The sequence below is a fragment of the Otolemur garnettii genome, unplaced genomic scaffold (assembly GCF_000181295.1).
Source record: "Otolemur garnettii isolate 467f Iridium unplaced genomic scaffold, OtoGar3 scaffold00046, whole genome shotgun sequence".
Lineage (NCBI taxonomy): Eukaryota > Metazoa > Chordata > Mammalia > Primates > Galagidae > Otolemur > Otolemur garnettii.
Genome location: NW_003852441.1, coordinates 13,650,764 through 13,663,350, shown reverse-complemented (window position 1 = coordinate 13,663,350; position 12,587 = coordinate 13,650,764). Strand labels below are relative to the sequence as shown.

Genomic DNA, 12,587 nt, shown 5'->3' with positions numbered 1-12,587 from the left:
AAAATTACTCTAAGAAATCTCATCTTTGCCTATATTGTTTATAGGGTTTTTGTAGGTTTAGCCTAAGAAAACATTTTTTTATATATAGAAAAGTTTACAAAGATACGGGTTATAAAGTTTAGATAAAATTGAACAGATAGTTATGAATATCTCTGGGACACCAGTTGTTTTTTTTTTTTTTTTTGAGACAGAGCCTCAAGCTCCTCAAGCTGTCCTCCTGGGTAGAATACCATGACATCACAGCTCATAGCAACCTCCAACTCCTGGGGTCAAGCGAGTCTCCTGCCTCAGCCTCCCAAGCAGCTGAGACCACAGGTGCCCACCACAACGCCTGGCTATTTTTTTTGGTTGCAGCCGTCATTGTTTTTTGGCGGGCCTGACCTGGATTTGAACCCACCACCTTAGGTGTATGTGGCTGGCGCCGTAGCCACTTGAGTCACAGGTGCCGAGCTGGGACACCAGTTTTAAAACCTATATTCACTCAACTACAAAAGAATGGAAGTAACCAAAAGCATCATCTTTATGAACAGAAAAATGTTTAAGTGCTACATACAAAAACAAATCACAAGGGGCCAGCTTAATGAACACTTCAGCATTTAATTTCTGGAACGTTCTCAATCAGATCACCCAAGAATAATTTCTAGGGCAGTGCCTGTGGCTCAAAGGAGTAGGGCACTATTCCCATATGCCAGAGGTGGTGGGTTCAAACCCAGCACTGGCCAAAAACAGCAAAAAAAAAAAAAAAAGAAAGAATAATTTCTAGATGTTGAAAACATTATGCTAAATTAAAGAAGCCAGACACAAAAGAGCGTATCTTGAATGATTCCATTCATATGAAGTTCAGAATAGGGAAGTAGGAATACAGATAGGAAGTAGGTTAAAAGTTACTTAAGGGTGGGAGGGAGAAGGAATAGAGGTGATAGCTAAAGGATAAAGGATTTCTTTTTGAGGTGATAAAAATGACTATGATGCCTAATGGATGGACATAGCAGTAAATATAGTAAAAACCACTAGATTATACACTTTTAGTGTACACTGGATTGTACACTGAATTATTTGGTATCTGAAGTATATATTTTTGTTGTTGTTGTTTAACAGGCCCAGGCCGGGTTTGAACCCACCAGCCCCAGTGCATGTGGACAGCGCCCTAACCACTGAGCCACAGGCGCCAGCCTGAAGTGTATCTTAATAAAGTTATTTTAAAAGAATGTACAGCCATTTCAGAAAATGTACTTGTTTACATTTTTAATCATGTGGAAAATAAGTTACCTCTATAGTGTCTGGGAGGATGAAGTCTTCTGCTTGCTGTAGTGACACATGTAAGGTATGCTTTCCCTGGAGACTGTCATTATCTTTCTGTAACCTCACCAGCTCTTCTGAAACTTGTTCCCGTGACTGCATCAGCACTGCCTAAAATAGAAACAGATAGTAATCACAGCCAGAAAGATAAATCGACTCCGGTGATAGCTGGACCAGAGAAAAACAAAGGAAAACTGAACAAGAGCTAAGGTTAAGAGGTATTTAACAAAGTTCTGCTAGACTTACAAAAAGCAGCTCAGAGACATTTTGATTTGCAGCTTTACACATACTCTAACAGCAGAACACACAAAGAAGCAAGTATCTGAGCTCATTCTCCACTGTTTCTACCAACAAGTTAAAAATAATGAATCCCTTTCCTCCATATCCCTACACTACAGAAGGCCAGGATCTCTAGCTCAGTGCAAGTGGCTGATACAATCAAGACATGTATCAGACAGAGCACGTATCCCACACAACTCCTATTCCCTCATGCAAGGTTTTCAACAGGAAGTAGGGAGAAATGAAAAGCAGTATCTTCATCTTCCGTTACATACATATCTGCTCATGCTCAGGATCACTGTGAATGGCCCAGTAGCCCCAAATACTGGAAGTCAGCTAGAGGATCTGTGCTCTGGAAATAAGAAGCTTATTCTTACACTAGGATGTATGCCTACTTCTGCTGGCTGATGTATAATTGCAGGTATTTCATACTAATGTATCAATATAAAAATTATTTCAGCTAATTTAAGTACAAGATAAAGTTCTGCAAATGTATTTAATTTTTGCTTTTTTATTTGCTTTGAGAACAAGAGTCTCACTCTATTGCCCAGACTAGAATGCCATGGTGTCAGCCTCGCTCACAGCAACCTCAAACTCCTGGGTTCAAGCAATACTCCTGCCTCAGCCTCCTGAATAGCTGGGACTATAGGTATGCATCGCCACACCTGGCTAATTTTTTAATTTTTATTAGAGATGGGGTCTCGCTCTTGCTCAGGCTGGTCTGGAACTCCTGAGTTCAGAAGATCATCCAGCCTCAGCCTCCCAGTGTGCTAGGATTACAGGGGTGAGCCATCACTCCTGGCCCTAATTTTTACTAATTTTTAATACTAAGTCATATAAATATAGTTTACTTACTCACTCATAATTTATTTTGCAGCTACTGCTCTGTGCTAGGTGTTTTGCTGCCCACAGGAGGTACTAAGATAAAAGACAGACTCTGCCCTGGAGAAGCTGATGGTCTAGTAGAGGAGAAAGATGTAACCAACAGCTGCCCTATAGTACCATAAAGCTTTGTGACAGAGAGTGGGTATCGCAGGGATAAAAAGACAAAGGAGTACCTAATTAGGGAAAAGAAATCAGGGAGAGGGTTAAAGAACATAAGCAGGTGATGACTGAGCTAGAGGGCAAACATGCTATAGGCAGGCAGACAAGGTCATGTATGAACGTTAGTTAAACTCTGCTGGCTCTTATTTTCTTCAGACTAAAATTAGTTCTATTTCACAATCACTTTCAACCCAACTACAACAAAATATTAGCATCCCACTACTTTCTAGATATGAAAGAACAGAAAGAAGAACATGTATATATGTATATATTTGCTTATTTGTATAAGGAAAATAATAAGCCAAAAATAAAATGATTATGTATGAGAGTGGGTAGAAGGGGTGACAGGGAGTGGGAGTGGATCTGAATGTTTATATATTTTTATAGTTTTGACTTATAAACCACGTTACGTAGTCAAAAAAAAAAAAAAATCCTAGCACTCTGGGAGGCCGAGGCAGGTGGATCACCTGGCTCAAGAGTTCGAGACCAGTCTGAACCAGAGCAAGACCTCACCTCTACGAGTAGCCACGTGTTGTAGTGGACATGTGTAGTCCCAGCTACTTGGGAAGCTGAGGTAAGAGAATCTTCAGCCTAAGAGTTTGAGTTTGCTGTGAGCTGTGACTCCATAGCACTCTAACAAGGGCAACAAAATGAAACTCAAAAAAATAAAAATAAAAAATCAAGAAAAAGCAAATCTAAAAATGTAATACAAACAGAAGCAAATGGAGCTAACTATACATCAAGTTGATAACATAACCATAGAGACAAAATAAATTCAAGCAACTTTTGAACACAGTACCCAAGTCGTAAACCCTTATGTGTGAATACATTCCAAGGGCAGAAATAACTACAAAGTAATGTTGAACTTTACTCAGCAGGTTTGCCATTGGTAGCAATGTCTATGTCATTCTGAAACTATTTTGTCCCAACCTTAACCAAGAGTTAAAACTTAACACCACCAATAACAGAACCACCCATCATTAACGTGCCACATGAATACCCATATAATACTCTGTTCAAAATGTCTAACCTAAATCGAATCCTAAGGAAATAACCAGACAAATGTATTCTACAAGACAACTAGCCTAAAACACTCTATGTAATGGTCTCACCACTCTGTCACCCTGCGTAGAGTGCTGTGGCATTGTCATAGCCCACAGGAACACCAAGGTCTTAGGTTCAAGAGATCCTCATGCCTCAGCTTCCCAAGTAGCTAGGACTACAGGCACCTGCCATGAAGCCCAGCTAATTTTTCTATTTTTAGTAGATATGCTATTTCTAGTAGAGATAGGGTCTCACTTCTGCTCAATCTGGCCTTAAACTCCTGAGCTCAAGCAATCCACCAACCTCAGCCTCCCAGAGTGGTAGGATTACAGGTGTGAACCACCACCTTTAAAAATGTTAATGTCATAAAAACAAAATATAAAAAAGTGGGGGACTGTTGTAGATTAAAGATGACGAAAGAGACACGACAATAAGATACAATATGTGATCCCTGACTGATTCTTATATCAAAAAGTAAGAATAATAAAATAAAAACCACCACTAAAAAAGAACCAAGGACATTTGGAGACAACTGGTTAAATTTTAAGGATGTAATAATAGTATTGTAGTCACATAAAATGATTTATTTGTTCTTAGGAAATAATAAAATATTTATAGGTGTCATGATGTCTACAACCTTCTTCCAAAACATACATACACATAGTACACCTACATATACACACGAGAGAGAGCAAGTACAAATATGCACCTACGTGGCAAAATACTGACAATTGGTAAATTTAAGTGAAGGTCTTAAAAGTGTTGATTCCACATATTTTCTATAATTTTGAAATTTTTCAAAATAAAAAGAAGAAAATATTAAGATCCCAATTTCTGCCATAAACATTTTTCACTGAAGGGGCCAAGAATTCTCTTGGTTAGCATAAAAACCATTCATTAGTAATTTCAACAAAATGATAAAGTATTAGAGTTCACAGGCCCTCAACCTTAATTTCAACAGTTCTCCAATGACACACACAATGCACTTTAAGTGGAATCAACTTGAAGTATTTGCTAAGGCAAATAGGTTTTAAAAGACATGAAAAGATTCAAGGAGAAAAAGGCATGTAGGAAGGTCAAGACTATGAAACTTTGTCAGCCTCCAGCAGTGACTTTTAGGTCAATGTTATTTTGTATTCTCTAACTAGAGAAAAGATATGAAAGCCTCTAGTCAATGACTGGGACAAGAGGGTTCTCAACAGATTAAGTCTAGGATTCAAGGATCAGCTCAAAAGCCATTCAGATAACATCAATGCCATCACCTACCAGTACCATCAACAATGAGCCATTACCATTCTGCCTGAGGCTTTTTTTTTTTAAACTGTCATTGGAGAAGAGCTGGGTGAGAGGCAGCTTCACAGGATCATCCCAGCAGGACCAATTCTACTATAATTAACACAAGTCCATCAAATGGAGGGCTCCAACTTTGAGAAAAAGGAAGAACAAAGCAAACACAAACAGACTGGTGAGGAGGGAGGCCCACGTCTGGCAAACAGGTGTGCAAAGGGTCCAGCCAGTCCTTGCTCAAGATGTTCTCTGCCCGCAACCCTCTCAGAACTGATGGCCTTTTGGAAGTTCCATAGTACCACAACAGTCACATGGTTTATTTGTAACCTCTGTGAAACTAATAAGGTTATTCTAAGTAAATTAGCTCTCCAGGAAAAGTATAATGCTGTTCAAAGGCTGCATCAGCTAAGGCTCTCAGAGATTGCAATTTTTTTAACTCACGTTTAGAACTGAAAGTCAAATGTTGGTCCATAGTTAACTGTTTAGGCTTCCAAAATCAGAAAAAGATAATGAAATGAAAGATGAAAAAACTGTTTTTTGGTTAGGAGGGAGGTTTATAAAAGGAATAATGTCTTTACAATATTTTGTCCATTACTAATATTCTTATAGGCTCTGAAGAACAGTAACCACACTTTGGACAGGGTGATAAAGTCCTATCAAAGAAGATGCCAAGATAGAACAAAAGGGAATATACATAACACAGTAATCATTTATTTATAATGTTAACTTACCATCTGTTCCTGAACATCCCTCTTTGCCTGGGAAAAAGCTTGTTGTAATTCTTCAAGTAAGATCTCAGATGCTTGGGCTCTCAGGACAAGTGCAGAGATCTTTTAAAAAATGCATACATAGAAAATATACAGTTATGAAATTGGTAATTCCGAAATGAACCTTTCAATCTCCTGATTATTTAGTATTCAGAATTGATGTTCATTCAACAGCTATGTGCACATCTGCTGTGTGCAAAAACCTCAGCCTTTCAGACAACACAAGGCAATACCAAACCCCCAAGTCATGTGCTGCCACACATGCACAAACAGCATGATACGGGTCTCTAGGCAGTTATTAAACATGTGACCAGGCTGGGTGCAATGGCTCGCTCCTATAATCTAGCACTCTGGGAGGCTGAGGTGGTGGATTGCCATGGTGCTTCATGAAGGGAGACAACGTGAGACTCTGTCTCAAACAAACAAAAACAACATGTGACCTAGTTATAGATTAAATTTTTAATTTCCTGAGACGATGTCCTCTGTTGCCCAGGCCACACTGCATTAGCATCATCATAGCTCACGGCAACCTCAAACTCCCGGGCTAAAGCAATTCTCTTGCCTCAGGCTCCCAAGTAGCTGGAACTACAAGTGTCTGCATGACTAATTTTTGCTATTTTTTGTACAGATGGGGCCTTCCTATGTTGCTCATGCTGATCTCTAACTCCTGGACTCCAGTGATCCTCCCGCCTCAGCCTCCCAAAGTTCTGGGATTACAGACATAACCCAAGGCACTCACAGATTTCTTTAAAGAGGAAGAAAAACAATACAAAATTCAAACTCTCTTGGCTCGGCGCCCAAAGCTCGCAGTGGTTAGAGCACCAGCCACATACACTGGGGCTGGCAGGTTTGAACCTGGACCGGGCCTGCTGAACAACTATGACAACTGCAACAAAAAAATAGCCAGGCGTTGTGGTAGGCGCCCGTAGTCCCAGCTACTTGGGAGGCTAAGGCAAGAGGATCACTTGAGCCCAAGAATTTGAGGTTGCTGTGAGCTATGAGGCCATGGCCCTCTACCAAGGGCAACAGAGTGAGACTCTGTCTCAAAAAAAAAAATTCAAACTCTGTCCACACACACAAAAAAAACCCCACATACCTAAAAGATAAATCAGTCTTTTCTGAACTAGCTGCCATCTTCTAAGGTTTACCTAACAGCAATATACACACGAATAACATCATTGAACTCTAAACTCCCTTGAATTAGTTTTAGTGTTCCTGAGCTGGGGTTTATGTGAAATTTGATGATTCATTTTGTTTAGGTATTTAAAAAGTAGTCATAATTCTGCTTCCAATAGCAACAAATTAATGTGAACCAACTCTGCTACTGAGAATTAGAAAAACTGTATAAAAATATATGTAAAATACATTTATCTACTAGAAGGCATTGGAGAACTAAACAAAGCAAAAATGAACTATAGGGAAAAGGACCAGCATGAAGATGCATGGAGAACAGAATGCAGCATCTGGAATAATCTTCTACCAACATGTGGCAAAAGGAACAGATGTGACAGTGACAAGCTGAGCAGTATCTGAAAGCCCCACAATAGAGTGGGGAAAGAGTATGCGAACCACCAAGCAAAAGGACCTTAGTAAACACCTTGTACTTTGAATTGAATTCCCAAAAGGCTACAACAGCCTACAGAAAGGAAAGAATTCTAAATAATCCAACCTTCATAACTTTATATAATCTCAATTCCTACAACTGTATTAAAGTGATTCAGAATTATTAGTACCACTACCTGACTACCTCTCATAAGATATGGCCTTATCTTAAGCTTTATATTATTTCACAATTTTTTACACACAATGTCCAGCACTTAAATAAAAATGCATAAAGAATATGATAAAAGGCTTGGCGCCTGTGGCTCAAGCGGCTAAGGCGCCAGCCACATACACCTAAGGTAGCGGGTTCAAATCCCCAGCCCAGGCCCGCCAAACAACAATGACGGCTGCAACCAAAAAATGGCCAGGCGTTGTGGCGGGTGCCTGTAGTCCCAGCTACTTGGGAGGCTGAGGCAGGAGACTCGCTTGAGCCCAGGAGTTGGAGGTTGCTGTGAGTGTGATGCCATGGCACTCTCCCCAGGGGGATAGCTTGAGGCTCCATCTCAAAAAAAAAAAAAAAAAGAATATGATAAAAAACAAAATGGACAGGCTGGGTGCAGGGCTCACACCTAATCCCATTACGTTGAAAGGCCAAGGTGGGTGGAATGTTTGAAGTCAGGAGTTCAAGACCAGCCTGAGCAAGAAGAGAAGAGATCTCATCTCCACTAAAAATACAATAATTAGGTGCTTGCTTTGGCAGTACATATGCTAAAATTGGAACGACACAGAGAAAATTAGCATGGCCCCTGTGCAAGGATGACACACAAATTCATGAAGTGTTCTATATCAAAAAAAAAAAAAAATAGAAGAATTAGCCAGGCATTGTGATGGGCACCTATAGTCCCAACTACTTGGGAGGCTGAGGCAAATGGATTGCTTGAGCCCAAGAGTTTAAGGTTGCTGTGAGCTATAATGAAGCAATAGCACTCTAGCAAGGGCAACAGAGTAAGACTCTGTCTCTTTAAAAAAAAAAAAAAGTGGTTAAGAGGCATATAGATGGAATAAGGTTTAACATGAATAAATGTTAGAAGAAATAATGGCCAATGGAAATACCTAGTAGAGTTGAAAATTACTGCTATGCAACAACCTCTTATTTTCACTCCTACGTACTTTCAAGAGCAATGAGTGCACGTGTCCATCAAAAAACACATGTAAGAATGTTCATAGAAAATTTACACTAGCCAAAGACAAGACACAACCTAAATGTTCTTGAACTGTAGTATAGCTAAATAGTGGTGTATCCAAGTAAGAGAATATTCAAAGCATTAAAAAGTTAACTACTGGCTAGAATTGAAATCTCTTCCAATTGACAACTGCACCTCAGCCTGGCCTTGTATGCTGTCCACAGCCCCCTGACTTCTAGGAGATTTGAATTCCAGACTCCTGAAGGGAAGTGAACTTAAGACTTGTATATTCCATAAAGGTCATGTAAGACATTCTGGAGAGCAAAAAGAGAGGGACAGAGGAGTTAAGTATCCCAACAACAAAAACCAAGAGCTGATTCAAAAATCCTGTGACTTGGAGCAGCGGCTGTGGAGAAGAGTAAAAAACCTCGGGAAGATGTTGCAAAGCAGAACATGAAGGAGCAGATACCAACAGAGATCAAACTCTGAGAGGCCTGTAGTCCAGCCAGGAGTGTAGCTGGAGGGGTTTATTCCTCCCTCCCACACATGTCTGGCAGTCAGTGGGCTGCTGAGCTGCTGGAGAGCTCTTCTCCCCTCACAAGCCCAAAAGATGCTGCCGCTGCTATACTGAGAGTTTCTTGCGGATGAAGTGCCAGGCTGCCAATACTCTCAGGGTCATGTCCTGACACCAAAGACCTGAGCCTAAAGGGCAGGTGCCATATTGCTTCTCCCCCAAACCATGTACCTTTGTTCTCAGAGGGGGCTTCAGCCTCTCAGTTTTCATCTCACTTGTTCCCAGACATTTCCCAACTCTGGCCCAATTTGGGTTTTTTTTGTTTTTGAGATAAAGTTTCACTCTGTTCCCCAGGCTAGAGTGCCATGGCATCAGCCTAGCTCACAACAACATCAAACTCCTGGGTTCAAGCGATCCCCCTGCCTCAGCCTCCCAAGTAGCTGGGACTAAAAGTACTCAGCAGAGTGTGAGCTGAGTACTGTTGTACCTAAGTTTTTTATTTTTAGTACAGATAGGAGTCTTGCTCTTGCTCAGGTTGGTCTCTGACTCCTGAGCTCAAAGGATCCTCTCACTTTGGCTTCTCAAAGGTCTAGAATACAGACGTTAGTCACTGTGCCAGGCATCTGGCCCAGTTTTCATTTCACTTGTTCCCACACAAACATTTCTCAAGTCTGGCCCAGTCTTGGGAGCCAGAGGGTGCCAGTGGGTCCCTGGGAAGCTGCATGACCCCAGAGCCTGGACATTCTAGTTGGGTTGCCTTATGGAAAGGGGACCGAGACAACCAAAGTGCTATCTTTTCCCCATTCAATTCTTTTCCTCCCCATTTCCCATACCCCACCCGAGGCTGCTGAGACAGGGCTTAGAGGAATTGCTCTTCTTCTGGTTGGTGCATCCATCATGGGGCTTCCACAGATAGTGAGGAAGTCCTTTCTGAACTATTTTTCTCATTTTCCCCTTTCCTACCTGCCAGTGACAAAGAACAGGAATTTTTCAAAAAAAGATAGACTAATGGCCAATGCAACATCTCTAATCAGTAGGGAAATGCAAATGAAAACCACAATGAGATAGCACCTAACTCCAATGAGAACAGATTTTAACAAAAAATCGCCAAACCACAAATGTTAGCATGGAAGCAGTCAGTTGTGACCACTTACACACTGGTAGTGGGAATACAAACTAGTACAATCTCTATGGAAAGTAGTACAGAGATATTTCAAAGAACTAGAAGAAGACCTACCATTTGATCTAGCAATCCCACTACTTGGTATTTACCCAAAGGAAAAAAAGACATTTTGTTAAAAAAATAAAAAAGACACTTGTACTTGAATGTTTATAGCAGCAAACTTCACAATTGGGAAGATGTGGAAACAACCCAAGTGTCCATCAATATATGAGTGGATTATATCATGGAATCTACTCAGCCATTTAAAAAAAAAAAGTCAACTAATATCTCTTGTATTGACCTGGAACTGGAGACCACCTTTCCACAAAAATGGAAAAACAAATACCACGTGTACTCACTATTAAATTAGAACTATCTGATTAACACTTACATGGACATACAGAAATAACCCTCATCAAAAATTAACCAGGTGAGAGGGAGAGAAGGGGATGGGTAAATTCACACCTAACAGGTACAATGAACACTATCAGGGTAATGGGCACACTTATAACTTTGACACAAACTATACAAAACCAATTTATGTAACCAAAACCTTTGTATCCCCATAATATTCTGGGGAAACAAAGAAACCCTACTGCTTTGTCAAACAATATGGATAAATAATGTTGATCAAATAAACTAAACACAAAAGGCTACATATTTTATGATTCCTTTTAATCATAGACACAGTGTTACAAGGCAGAAAAGTAGTTACGTTTATAGTTAGGGGTATTTATTGACTAGAAAAGGGCATGAATGTATCAGAAATGTCCTATCTCTTAATCTAAATTACCCTGGTAAAATTTTCACATGTGAAAAATCCATCACCTGAGATGTTTATACTTCCCTGTATGTAAATTTCAATAAATACAAGTTTTTAAAAGATTCATAATGGATGAGAATTGTTCCATTATGATGCAAGAATCCTTGTGAAGCCCTAACAGGAAAAATATGAAGAAAAATATACCTAAACATTACATAGTAAAACTGCTAAAAACAAAAGACAAAAAAATCTTTAACATAGCCAGGGGTGTTGGGCGCCTGAAGCCCTAACAGGAAAAATATGAAGAAAAATATACTTACACAGTAAAACTGCTAAACACAAAAGACAAAAAAACTCCTTTAAAATAGCCAGGGCTGCTAGGCGCAGTGGTTCACGCATGTAATCCGAGCACTCTGGAAGACCAAGGAGGGCAGACTGCCTGACCTCACAGGTTTGAGACCAGCGTGAGCCAGAGCGAGACCCACGTCTCTAAAAATGGCCAGGTGTTGTGTTGGGTGCCTGTAGTCCCAGCTACTCAGAAGGCTGAAGCAAGAGAATCACTTAAGCTCTAGAGTTTAAGGTTGCTGTGAGCTGTGACACCACAGCCCTCTACCAACAACAACATAGTAAGACTGTGTCTCTAAAAAGGAAAAAAAAAAAAAACAGCCAGGGGAAAAATAACTTTTTTACCTTCAAAGGAGCAAGAATTAGACTGATATCTGAGTGAGAAGCAGTGGAAAAATAACTGGAATAATAACTTCAAAGTGTTGAAAGAAAATAACCTAAGTTCTGAGAATTGTACACCTGGTAAAAGTATCCTTCTTGTATGAAGCAGAAAGAAAAAGATATGTCTGATAAACAAAAACATAAGAGAATTGAGACTTCTGGTGCTGTCCAAGATAGACTAAGCCTGCTATGGAGCCTCTCTCTCATTACAACTAAATACTCACGACAAATACAAAAAGCAACTACCTGAGGACTCTTAAAAATTAAAAAAAAAGCAGGAAAAGGGAAGGGAAATCAAAACCAGAAGCAGCAATTTATCTAGGAGTTAGTTTCCTGTCTGTTTTTTCTTCTTTCCTACTGTCTCAATAGCACTGACCAGAAGGCAGGCTCAGCTGTGAAGCTACACAATTGCAGCAGTACAGGAGGTAAAGCTTTCTGGCCACAGGCCCAGAAACAGGGTCCCTGGGAACCCATTAATAATAGGGATAACCTCAGAGAGGAGAGAGTGAGAAAATGTTCTCCTATGCTGTATATGAATCAGTACAAGCCCCACAGTCACCTCTGAGATACACATACATGAACAGACCCAAAGCCACACAGCAAACACTTTTTCTTTTTTTTGAGACAGAGTCTCTGTCACCATGGTGTCATCATCACTCACAGCAATCTCAAACTCTTGAGCTCAAGTGATCTTCTTGTCTCAATCTCCACAGTAACTGGGACTATAGGCACTCACCATGACACTCTGCTAGATTTTCTTTTCTTTTTTTTAAAGACAGTCTTACTTTGTCGCCCTCCGTAGAGTGCCATGGCATCACAGCAACCTCCAGCACTTGGACTTAGGCGATTCTTTTGCCTCAGCCTCCCAAGTAGCTGGGACTATAGGCACCCACCACAACGCCCGGCTATTTTGTTGTTGTTGCAGTTGGGCCAGGGCCAGGTTTGAACACACCATCTTTGGTATATGGGATAGCAC

The 12,587-nt window shown here is 40.4% G+C and overlaps 1 protein-coding gene and 1 non-coding gene across 2 annotated transcripts in view; one reads left to right on the top strand and one right to left on the bottom strand.

Moving 5' to 3' along the window:
• Positions 1–12,587, bottom strand: part of RABEP1 (rabaptin, RAB GTPase binding effector protein 1) — a 110,111-nt gene that overhangs the window by 11,193 nt on the left and 86,331 nt on the right. The window contains exons 12-13 of the mRNA XM_012805947.2: positions 5,685–5,783; positions 1,270–1,410 (exon numbers count right to left, since the gene is read on the bottom strand). Coding sequence (XP_012661401.2) covers positions 1,270–1,410; positions 5,685–5,783 — 240 coding nt within the window. The remainder of the gene's footprint in view (positions 1–1,269; positions 1,411–5,684; positions 5,784–12,587) is intronic.
• Positions 8,007–8,113, top strand: LOC111725694. Its single transcript, XR_002773707.1, has one exon. It is a non-coding gene; the product is annotated as a U6 spliceosomal RNA (small nuclear RNA).